The 12,029-nt window shown below is 46.9% G+C and overlaps 1 protein-coding gene and 1 non-coding gene across 3 annotated transcripts in view; one reads left to right on the top strand and one right to left on the bottom strand.

Annotated features, from left to right (window-relative positions):
* Nucleotides 1-242: 242 nt before the first annotated feature.
* Nucleotides 243-12,029, top strand: part of SLC13A4 (solute carrier family 13 member 4) — a 53,555-nt gene continuing 41,768 nt past the window's right edge. The window contains exons 1-2 of one of the 2 annotated variants that reach the window (XM_049774604.1): nt 243-914; nt 9,711-9,839. In XM_049774604.1, the coding sequence (XP_049630561.1) occupies nt 816-914; nt 9,711-9,839 (228 nt within the window). In that variant the 5' untranslated portion in view covers nt 243-815. The remainder of the gene's footprint in view (nt 915-9,710; nt 9,840-12,029) is intronic. The other variant, XM_049774596.1, reaches the window with a different exon arrangement.
* Nucleotides 8,153-8,259, bottom strand: LOC126027337 (U6 spliceosomal RNA). Its single transcript, XR_007502247.1, has one exon. It is a non-coding gene; the product is annotated as a U6 spliceosomal RNA (small nuclear RNA).

Here is a 12,029-nt window from a genome sequence, read left to right as displayed (position 1 = left end):
ATCAGCAGGTTTCCCCCACCCACCCGCTGGGACCTACCAAGAACTGTTTTTTTGAAAGAGATGCTAACTCCGCCTTCCTGGTGTGCTGATTGGCTGTGAAGAATGGGAGGGGCCACCTCCCAGGCCTAGCTTCCCATAGGTGAATGAACTTAAAGGTGGGCCTCCAGCATGGTTTTGTCCCATGACAACAAGGAATGTCTTGGGGATTTTCCCCCCTCCCCGACCCCTGCCTTGGAAGCTCTGACTCCAAGGCAAAGTGGGAAGCCAGGTTGAAAGAAAGACTTTGGAAGGGAGTTAAGGTCCAGGGACAGTCCTGCAGCCCACCTGGTCTGCTCAGTGGTGAGGGGACTTTCCTATAAGGGGTGGGAGGTGCTTGATTTCTTCCAGAAATTAGTACAGGTGAAACTGATCCTGCCTCGAATTTGGACTTCAGAGAGGGAAGATGATGAGGGCAACAGCTCACGCCTGAGAGTTTTCATTCTTTTAAAGTCTTTCAATGACTCTTTCAAGGCTGAATAGCAGTAGCAAGGTGTAACTTGGGTTTTTGGTTCAGGGGACTTTGGCTAAGCCCTAGAATGAAGTGCTTTCTCCCTAAGCAAGCAAAGGATTGAAAACCCCACTATGCACCCCTGGGTCATGCTTGCCCAGTCCCTGTTTGATGAACATAAGACTACGCTCCCCAGTCCTACCTAAGACTGAAGCCCGCTCTTTGGTGCCAACCGAGGCCTGGGATTCTGCCACTTACAAAAGAGGGCTCTGGGAAGTCGAGAAAGATTCAAGAAGTCTGTCTGGAGTAGGAGGAAAGCGGATCCAAGATGGGCTGGCTGAAGAGCCTTCTCCGGGCCAGAAACCTGCTGCTGGTCATCTTCGTGCCACTCCTGCTGCTGCCTTTGCCCCTGCTCCACCCCAGCAGCGTGAGTAGTGCCTGCCCCTCTGGGGGCCCCAAGGGCTGGGTTGGGGGAGATCCACACCCCAGAGTTCATGCTCTGGGACTTCAGCATGGTTTTGTGTTGGCTTGAAATACTTCTTCTGGAAGGAAAAAACAAACTCACTTTCTGTCACTTTGGAGGCTGTGCTGCAGGAACAAAGAGGAGAGGAAGGGTCCTGGCTGGTGTGTGAGACTCTGCCAGCCTGCCTGGCATTATGGATAAGAAGGACACTGAAGGGATGTTGGCAGTATTTCGAGGGATCAAGTATGGTTCTCTTCTAGGTCCTGAAGAGGGAGGGAGGAAAAGGGTCCCTTAGGCCTGGGGGAGGGGGGCAAAGTGGAGGGACCTTTCCCAGGTCTATGGGTGGGTCCTGGGGAGTTTCTGGAAGTCCTGGAAGTTTCCAACTTCTCCAGTTCCTTCTGAATTTCAAGTGGGAAAAGCAGAGAGTGGCCTTTGGTCACGTGTATCCAGCCCTTGGATTTTCACATTTTGCTGCCACTTCATTCTTCAGGAGGGACATCAAATGACAGGATAAAAAAGAAATGGGAGCACTCTCATACATCCCTTATGACCTTGACTTAATCCTTTGCTGGGCTTGAGGGAATAGAGGTGCATTGGGGTGGCATTTGATTTGCTCATCGCTTCTGGCTGGCTCTTTCCCTTCATTTCTCTACTGAGTTTCTCCTCTTCATCCTTTCTCCTCTCCCTTTTCTTCCTCTCCCCTCCTCCAAGTTTACTTCTACCTCTTTTTCCTCTTCTTTTTCTCCTTCTTCCTCTCCCTCCTCTCCTTCCTCCTTCTCCATTCTCTCCTGCACAACTCCTCCAAGTATGCTTCCACCTCTTCCTCTTCTCCTTTCTTCACTGCTTTTACCTTCCTCCTGTTTCATCTCCTGCCTTTCCCACCACCTCCTCCTCTCCTTCACAGGTAGAACTCTCTCCCATGCACTCTTTGAGACCCTATCAGGAAAATGAAGCTAAAGAAGCTCAGTGTGTTTATGGGAGGGGAAAATGGCCTTCTTGCTCCCTGAGTAACTTAGTAACCAAGATTGAGAAGTTAAGTCAAGAAGTTCAGGGTAGGGCCCGGAGAGATAGCACAGCGGCGTTTGCCTTGCAAGCAGCCGATCCAGGACCAAAGGTGGTTGGTTCAAATCCCGGTGTCCCATATGGTCCCCTGTGCCTGCCAGGAGCTATTTCTGAGCAGACAGCCAGGAGTAACTCCTGAGCACCGCTGGGTGTGGCTCAAAAACCAAAAAAAAAAAAAAAAAAAAAGAAGATCAGGGTAGTTTTTAAATGCGAAATAGCTTAACTCTTTGGGAAAGGGTGTGGGGGGAAGTTAGGACATGCACAGCTATGCCAGGGATCACTCATGGTTCTGCACTTAGGGGGTCACTGCAGGTAGGATTCAGAACACCATATGGGGTAGCAAGGATCAAAGCAGGGTCAGCTGCATGCAAGACAAGTGTACTACCTGCTGTGCTATCATTCCTGCTCCTAGCAATCTCTAGGCGAAGGAAGACAGCTGAGGTCAGGAGATGGTGCTCAAATAATAGGGGTGGACTGGTGGGGAGGAATCATTGAGGGCTTCCTGTGCCTAAACAATCCAAATAGGCTAGGGGTTCTTCTTAGTCTCTGTTCTGATGTTTTCTCTCATCTCAGATGGAACTAAGGAAAGGCTCCCCATGGACACAGAACCCTCTTCATCTTCATACCAGAAACAGGGGTGTCCACAGTCACCTTACATCAGCCTATTTATGGGATCTTAAGCTAAGCTGAAGTGTCTCCACATCTTCTTGGGGGCGGCCTCTCTTTGAGCTTCTTAGTTTGGATGCATTGGTAATATATAAACACAGGAAGGGGGAAAAAACAGTTTTTAAAGTAGGCAAGTGGAGACGGGAGCAGTAATATAGTGGTGGAAGGGCATTTACCCTTCACATGTCCAATTAGGTTCAATCCCAGGTATCTCATATGGTCCCTCGAGCTATGCCAGTAATAGTCCATGAGTGCAGAACCAGAAGTAAGTCCTACTAAGCACTGCCAAGTGAGGCTCAAAATCAATAATAAAGAAATAAAATAAGTAGGGCACTGAATCTATACATTTAAAGAAAGAGAAGAAAGACAAGAAAAGATGGTGAGTCTCAACTCTGTGTATGTCTATTTTTGTGTCTGATTTTTAGAAATATATTTTACAGGGGCTCCATCTGGCCTGGTGGTGCTGGAACAAACTTGAGGTCTTGCATGTTAGTCATGTTTTCTTGCACATCTGCCCAGCCCTTGGAGAGAGGTGTAGGGAGGAGGTCATAGCCTGAAGGTGCTCAGGAGCCACCATGCTCATTTCTGTGCTCTGGGGACTGTGTCCTACTGGAGCGAGCCTACTGCATGCAAAGTCTGCATAAAGCCAACTGTGCCATCTCTCAGTCCTAAAGTGATGTTTCAAGCTGGATTTGGAGGACCAAGAGATAGTACAGCAGGGAAAGCGCTTGCTTTGCACTTGATCTACCTGGATTTGGTCTCAGCAAGGGATCCTGGTCACAGAGTCAGGATTAAGCCCTGAACACAGTTTGATGTGGCCCCAAAAGCAAAATAAATCAATAATAAATGAGCTGTACTTGGACCACGAGTGGGTGCCCTTGTTATAGGTTTTTCCTCAGAGACAGTTTTCCAGCAGCCATGCTTGTGACTTTAGACAAGATCATGACTTCTCTGGGGTAGGGATGGGGTTGTCCCATATATGGAGATATTTAAAAACCAATCCCCACATTCTTGCATCAGCAGAAGCTCATGGGGGCAGTCAGAGGACCCATAAGCATAGATATTGGGATCTCCTATGTAACATACTGCCACTCCCCTTAAAGAGGCTCACAATTTGGGGTCATGGCTCGGTGGGGTGCATGTGGAAAGATAGTGCAGTGGGTAGGGTGCTTGCCTTGCACATGGCCAATCTGAGTTCGGTCCTGGCATCCAATATGGTTCCCCAAGCCTGCCAGGATTGATTCCTGAGTGCATAGCTAGGAGTTACCCCTGAGAACAGTGGAATGTGGCCCCAAAACAAGCAAACAGAAAAAAAAAGGTCACAGAGGGGGTGGAGATCACAAGTCATCAGGAAGAATGAGGCTATTCCTCCTCCTCAAAGCTCACTGGTCCCCACAGTCACACCAACCAACAGAAAATGTCCTCGCTCCCCTTCTTCCACCTCCACCACTAGCCACAGCTCCATCTGAGGAAGTGTGGGCTGACCTGACCTCAGTTTACCCTGGTCCAGAAAAAGAAGGCACAAGCAGGGTGGAGGGGGGATGGAAATTTCATCACTTTATCCCAATAGGTGTCCCTTAGGAGATCAGAATGACACCAGCTTCCAGTCTCAACTTCCCAAAGGCTGAGAGCTGGTGGACAGTCTTCTGAGGCCCACAGGGCATCAGAGAAGGTCTCATGGTGGTAATTAGCAACCAATACAGGCAGCTCTTCTTCATTTCTGAGCAGAAGACAAAAAAAAAAAAAACGAAACAGCACCATGGTCCTTAAAGACAGTATTGGGTGCTGGTCAGCCCCTACCCACCTACTGACCAGTGGTGATGAGAAAGTGCTTCCTGGAAATGGTATTGTCAGAAGGTTCTGTACAATTGATAAGAAAGAGAGCTCCCTTGGGCCCGGAGAGATAGCACAGTGGCGTTTGCCTTGCAAGCAGCCGATCCAGGACCAAAGGTGGTTGGTTCGAATCCCGGTGTCCCATATGGTCCCCCATGCCTGCCAGGAGCTATTTCTGAGCAGACAGCCAGGAGTAACCCCTGAGCACCGCTGGGTGTGGCCCAAAAACCAAAAAAAAAAAAAGAAAAGAAAAGAAAGAGAGCTTTCTTGGCCCACAGGGGATAAGCCCAGTCCACTTATCAAACACAGGCCAGCAGTGGGAACATGGGAATTTTGCATTCACACTTTGAACATTGGCAGTGCAGTCTTTGGGTGGTCTGACTCTTTACCTATTGTGTTTTGAGGGGGGGGCTAAAAAGGGTAAATTCCAGAGGTGATCCAAGTGAGAAATGTAGTGAAGGCTTCTGAAGGTATACACTCTTCTGCTCTCAGAAAAGTCCTGATTAAAAAAATATATAGCTCATTTGGTTCTTATTACTGCTGGAGGTAAATGGCTTCCTCTATGAGATGCTCTAATCCTGCATGAACTATGGTCAAAAAGTTTACTGAGGAGGGGGTGGAGAGATAGCACAGCAGTAGGGCATTGAACTTGGCCAACCCAGGATGGAACTGGGTTCAATTCCCAGCATCCCATATGGTCCCCCAAGCCTATCAGGAGTGATTTCTCAGCACAGAGCCAGGAGTAATCCCTGATTCCTGCTGGATATGGCCCAAAAACAAAACAAAAAGTTTACTCTGGGGCTTAGGGCTGGAAAGCTAGTATAGTAGATAAGACAGTGCCTTGCATATGGCTGATCCCTGTAACCATATGTGGTCCCCTGAGTCCTGCCAGCTGTGATCCCTGAGCTCAGTGCCAGAAGTAATCCCTAAGCCCTGTTGGATAAAAAGCAAAATCATAAACAAAAAATTTGTTCTGGTTGGGAGGGGGGGTGGCAGAAGTAGGAGATTATACAGTGATTAGAATATATGCCTATCATGTACCAACTTGGTTTTAGTTCTGGCACCAAAAGATCCCAGAGCACCACTGGGTACATTCCTAGAGTCCCCGCTCTATAAAGTGGCCCACAGTCCTTGGTAATATCGCAAAGACTGAATAGCTATCAAATCCTTGGGCCTTTTCTTTGAACGCCTGGCTGAATTGAGCAAGAATTGTCCCTGGGGCCCATTGCCTCTGAAATATTGCTAACCATACACACACACACACACACACACACACACACACATACACACACACACATACACACACACACATACACACACACACACAGACCAAAAAAAAGTTACTCTGGGGGCTGGAACAGTGGCACAAGCGGTAGGGCATTTGCCTTGCACACGCTAACCTAGGATGGACCGTGGTTCGATCTCCCAGTGTCCCATATGGTCCCCCAAGCCAGGAGTGATTTCTGAGTGCATAGCCAGGAGTAACCCCTGAGCGTCACCAGATGTCCCCCCCCCCCAAAAAAAAAGTTACTCTGGAGCTTAGATGATTCAAAGGGCTTGAACACTTGTTCCAAATCCCCATACTTTATAGTCCCCCAGCACTGCAGGGAGTAATTCTTTTCTCCGCAGCAGATGTGGCCCCTCAAAATGTACGCTGCTTTACTATCATTCTAAATAAATATGGCCCTGAGAGAGGAAAGTTTCACATCTCTCTTCCTCCCAACCTCTCCCTCTCCTTCCTTCCTTTCTCCCTTTTCTCTCTCCTCTTTCTCTTTTTATTCTCTCTTCTCTCTCCCTCTCCCCTATTTCTCTCACCTCTTTTTTTGTTTGTTTGTTTGTTTTGTTTTTGGGTCACACCCGGCAGCACTCAGGGGTTACTCCTGGTTCTATGCTCAAAAATTGCTCCTGGCAGGCTTGGGGGACCATATGGGATGCTGGGATTCTAACCACCGTCCTTCGGCATGCAAGGCAAACATCCTGGCTCCATGCTATCTCTCCGGCTCCTTTCTTTCTTCTTTTTTTTTTTTGGCCACACCCATTTGATGCTCAGGGGTTACTCCTGGCTAATCACTCAGAAATTGCCCCTAGCTTGGGGGGACCATATGGGATGCCAGGGGATCGAACCGCAGTCCTTCCTTAGCTAGCGCTTGCAAGGCAGACACCTTACCTCTAGCACCACCTCTCCGGCCCCTTTCTCTCTCTTCTTAATATGTGCCCTACTATCACCAGGACAAGAAAAACTGAATTCTCCTAAGGAATAAAGGTTTCTCAGTGGGATGGGCATGGTTCTCTTTATCATCCATCTGCCATTCTGCCAGTTATGAAGAGAATGAATGTGCAGAAGAAACTTATATGTGTGCTTTGAATTCCTCTTACCTAGCTTTATTTTTGCAACAAAGAGGGTCTTTCTCTAAATTCTATGCTATCATTCTTTTAGAGAGATCTTATCAGACTTCCACAGTTTGAGTCTCTCTGATTTCTTTGTCCCCGGGAGATCCCAGTGGTGCCACAGTCAACAGGGGTTGTAGCAGCCCCACAATCCCTGGTATGTAGAGGGAGCAAAGGTCCCATCCTGCCAAGCCTTGCCATCTCTCCTTGTACCCCTCACGAGACCTTTTGTAACTTTTGTGTAAAAAAGGCTTTGAGTACCCGTGTCCTGAACCCCAAGGAGAGATCAACAGAACAAGGAGTGTCAGGTTCCAGATCCCCAGACCCCTGGAGTGACTTGGAGCCTAGCACTGATGGATAAGAGCTCTGAGAAAATTGAGGGAACTAGAGGCCAACCAGGGTGAGAACACAGTGGTCAGGGCACATGCTTTTTACTCTCCCAACTTAGGGCCATCAAATCTCTAGCACTGCAGGTACCTTCACAACTGCCACTGGATCAGGGCATGTCCAGGCCCCCACTAGGGTGGCCCTGGTGGTCCCCAGCACCATAAGGCTCAGGAAGCCCAACATACCCAGGCCCTAGCATTGAACTTATCAGGTTGGCTGAGAATCACTAGGAGTGGCCCCTGAGGTTCATGAGTACTGCTGAGAGTGCCCCCCAAAAACAAATGTGAGGTATGCAGTGGCCCTCCAAACCTACTTTAAGGCCCTTGGGCAGTGACCTTTTCCAAGGGAAAGCAGTGACCTTTGCCAACACAATTCATGAGCTCCGGCCCCTTGAGCATCAATTCTGAGGGCCAATATCAAGAAGTGCTGAGCTTTTTTTTGTTGTTTGTTTAGTTGGTTGGTTTTAGTTTTGGGCCACATACCTGGTGGTGCTCAGAGTTTACTCCTGGCTCTGCACTCAGAAATAACTCCTAGCAGGTTCAATGGATCATATGGGATGCCGAGGATCAAACCTGGGTCAGCCGTGTACAATGCACCCTACCTACTATACAATCACTCCAGTCCCCAAGATTCCTGAGCTTTTTTTTTTTTAGATCTTTAGCAATTTTATTAAAATTTAACTGACATGTTATACAATAGATATTTAAATACACTGTTTGGTAAGTTGAAATGTATATCTACCCATGAAATTATCAACAAAAATTAAGGTAATAAACATAAAAATTAACAGGAAATCTTTTTCTCTCCTATGTGTTCCCACAAGTCTCAGGAAACAATGGATAGATATCCTGTTCCTGTCACAACCTAAAAATATGAAATACTTCATGAATTTACATGTCATTCTTGCATAGGAGCCATGCTAATCTTCTTTGTATCATTCCAATTTTAGTATATGTGCTGTCAAAGCGAGCACAGTCTTGAGCTTTTAATTTTTTATTTTTTAATAATATCTTTATTTAAACACCATGATTACAAATATGCTTGTAGTTGGGTTTCAGTAATAAAAAGAATATCCCCCTTCACCAATGTAATCTTCCAACCACCAATGCTCCCCATCTCCCTTCTCCCCACCCCCTGCCTGTTTTGGGACAGGCATTTTATTTCTTTCACTCACTATCATAATAGTTGTTAGTGTAGCTATTTCTTTAACTGCATTCACCACTGAATCCTGAGCTTTTTAAATAATGACAGACACAATGGACTGGAGAGGGACTTCAATGGGCTGAAGCACTTGCTTTGTATGCAGGAAGCCCAATTTCCTCAGGGTTCCCCAAACTCCCCACCCCAGCAAAGTCCAAGAGCAACCTTCAAGGACCAAACCATTAGTAGGTGCTGAGTACAGCCAGGGGTACCTCCACAAACAAGAATGATGTGCTCGGAGCTGGAGAGATAGCATGGAGGTAGGGCATTTATTTGCCTTACATCCAGAAGGACGGTGGTTCAAATCCCGGCATCCCATATGGTCCACCATGCATGCCAGGGGAGATTTCTGAGCACAGAGCCAGGAGTAACCTCTGAGTGCTGCCGGGTGTGACCCAAAAACCAAAAAAAAAAAAAAAAAGAATGATGTGCTCATTCATTCTGCGCACCCTTCCCCCACCCAAGTTGACACAACTAGAAAAGCCATGGGGGGAACACTGGTTGATTTCCAGTCTCCCTTACCAGTAGATGGCTCTCACTATCCTCTTGTCAGTGGAGGTTTCCCAGTGGGCAGAGTTGGGGATCCCAAAAGAAAATGAGAAGCAGACCCTGCCTTGGACATTGATTCTCTACCAGGACACCCCATCCCTTTCCAATGTCAAATGACATTTGGTCATTGGAAGGTGCTACTGACATCTAGTGGGAAAAACCAGGGATGCTGCTAAACCTCTGGATTCAAAGGAATCCACCACCCTGACCCCAGCACGGGAATTTCCAATCCAAACTGGAGGGTCTCAGCACACAGATGACCCTGCCCTTACCTTCCACTCCCCAAGAAACTATTAGATCAGTGTAACCAAAATATTAGGTCCTCAGTCCAAGAGAAAACCAGGACACTCTCCCTAGTACAATACCTGATCATAGAACTGTCATTCATTTCTGCCCCATCTCCAGGACTTCAGGAAGCAGTCAGGCTGTGGGGTCCTAACAGCCTTGTGGTCTTCACAACACCAACCAATGCCAATCATGTTCCAGGCATGGTTATGCTCCCTCCTCAAAGTAGGGACTAAATCATTTGGCCACTCTATTCCCTGGCCATGTCTAACTCTCCTGGACTTCCTTGTCTATGCACCTATGAGAGGTTCCTTGGGCCCTGGGGTCTCCCTGCATTCTCAGGGGTGCTGACTGATAAGATGACTCAGAGCCCTCTCTTACCCCTTCCAGGAGGCTGCATGTGCCTATGTGCTCATTGTGACTGCTGTGTACTGGGTCTCTGAAGCTGTGCCCCTTGGAGCTGCAGCATTGGTGCCTGCCTTCCTCTACCCATTCTTCGGAGTGCTTCGGTCCAGTGAGGTGAGTCTAACCAATCTAGGTAGTTCCAGTTCAGGTGGCTAGTCAACCCCATAAACTGGAGTTTAGGTTGCTGGTCAAGAGCCAAAGAGATAGTACAGGAGGTAAGACTCTTGCCTTGCACATGGCCAACCCAGGTTTGATCTCTGGTATCCAGTATGTTCCCCAGCACCACGAAGAGTAATCCCTAAATACAGAGACAGAACTAAATCCTGAGCACTACTGGGTATGGCCCCAAAACAAACAAATACTGTTGGTAAATCGCAGAAGCCAAAGATCAGACTCCAGCACAAAATTCTGTACAACACAGAAACTAGAAACCAGAGTCTGGGACAGACTGCTGGTTAATCCTAGAAGCCAGAGACCAGAATCTAGGGTAGACTGCTGGTCAGTCACTGGGAACTAAAACTAGAGTCTAAGCTAAGGTCTGTGTGAGATCAGGAGAAGGGCAGGTGAGGAATAATCAAAAGAATCTCTTTTCATTTTATAACACTAAGGTTTTTTTTGGGTTTTTGCTTTTTGGGTCACACCTAGTGACGCTCAGGCGTTACTCCTGGCTATGCACTCAGAAATCGCTCCTGGCTTGGGGGACCATATGGAACGCTGGGGGATCGAACCACAGTTCGTCCTAGGTTAGCACATGCAAGGCAAATGCCTTACCACTTGTGTCACTGCTCCAGCCCTCTTAACACTAAGTTTTGTATTGACTGTTGCAGATCCAAAATTTTTTTCCTTTAATCAATGATTCTCCCTCCAACTGGATCAAAATGCATCTTTTAGGAAGCCTGATTGGCTTAATCAGACACAATTGCTCCTTCCCCTGAAATTCTTAGGCACTCCAGACACTAGATTGCCACAATTGTAGTCCTCGTTTCATCAGCCATGAACAGCAAAGCAGTATGAGACCTCCCAGAACTCAAATCTCATGAGAAAAATTGAGCTTTTGTAGAATAGATGCTTGATAAATATTTCATGAAAGACTTCCATGTAGCCCTGAGTACTACTGACAATGCCTTCATCTACCTCCCATCAAATATATTTCCATGCCATCTTCCTCTCTCAAGGTGACTGCAAGTTTCTTTGCTGTTTCCCCAGAGTCTGCCCTATTTGGATACATTCTTCAAAATGCAGGTGCACATAGTCAATAGGTAGCCCCTTTGGTGGCTAAACTCAATGAATTTTAGCCATTGCACAGAGAAAAGAAGTAAAGAACAGCCAAATCAGAACCCAAGAGAGACATAAAGAATGAGCCCCATTCACAGACACTAGCTTCCATTTAGAATTCTAGCACCTGGTCTCAGAGTTTTTGATGAAGACCAAATGATGGAAGCTGAGCACAGAGGCAGAGAAAAATTGAGGAAAGGGAATCAATCTTTAAACATCTTCTAAGAATCAGCATTCTAGAGGGCCAGAGAGCTGGCACAGCAGTGGGGAGTTTGCCTTGCTAGTGGCCAACCCAGGACCAATGGTGATTCGGATCCCAGCATCTCGAGTGGTCCCCCATGCTTCCCAGGAGTGATTTCTGAGCATAGAGCCAGGAGTGACCCCTGAATACCACCAAGTGTGGCCCCAAAATAAACAAACAAAAAATAATTGGGCATTTTAGCACAAGTGCTATTTTTGTCATTAGAACTCTAAAAAGTGTACACGGAATCTATTATGCTGAGTGAAATAAGTCAGAGAGAGAGAGAGAAAAACGCAGAATGGTCTCACTCATCTATGGGTTTTAAGAACAATGAAAGACATTCTTGCAGTAATAATTTTCAGACACAAAAGAGAAAAGAGCTGGAAGTTCCAGCTCACCTCAGGAAGCTCACCATAAAGAGTGATGAGTTTAGTTAGAGAAATAACTACAGTTTGAACTGTCCTAATAATGAGAATGTGTGAAGGAAATGGAGAGCCTGTTTAGAGTACAGGCGGGGGTCGGGTGGGGAGGAGGGAGACTTGGAACATTGGTGATGGGAATGTTGCACTGGTGATGGGTGGTGTTCTTTACATGACTGAAACCCATACACAATCATGTATGTAATCAAGGTGTTTAAACAAAATAAAAATAAAAGAACTCTAAAAAGTAAGTGTTAATCTTTTCATCCTACAGATGATAGAAGAGAGTTAAGAAATTTATGGGGCCAGAGGAATAGCAGAGCAGTAGGGCGTCTGCTTTGCACACAGCCAACCTGGGATGGACCTGGG

Source organism: Suncus etruscus, chromosome 1 (genome assembly GCF_024139225.1).
Source record: "Suncus etruscus isolate mSunEtr1 chromosome 1, mSunEtr1.pri.cur, whole genome shotgun sequence".
In the NCBI taxonomy this organism is placed as follows: domain Eukaryota; kingdom Metazoa; phylum Chordata; class Mammalia; order Eulipotyphla; family Soricidae; genus Suncus; species Suncus etruscus.
Note: the sequence above shows the minus strand (reverse complement) of the source record. Positions and strands in the feature narration are given on the sequence as shown.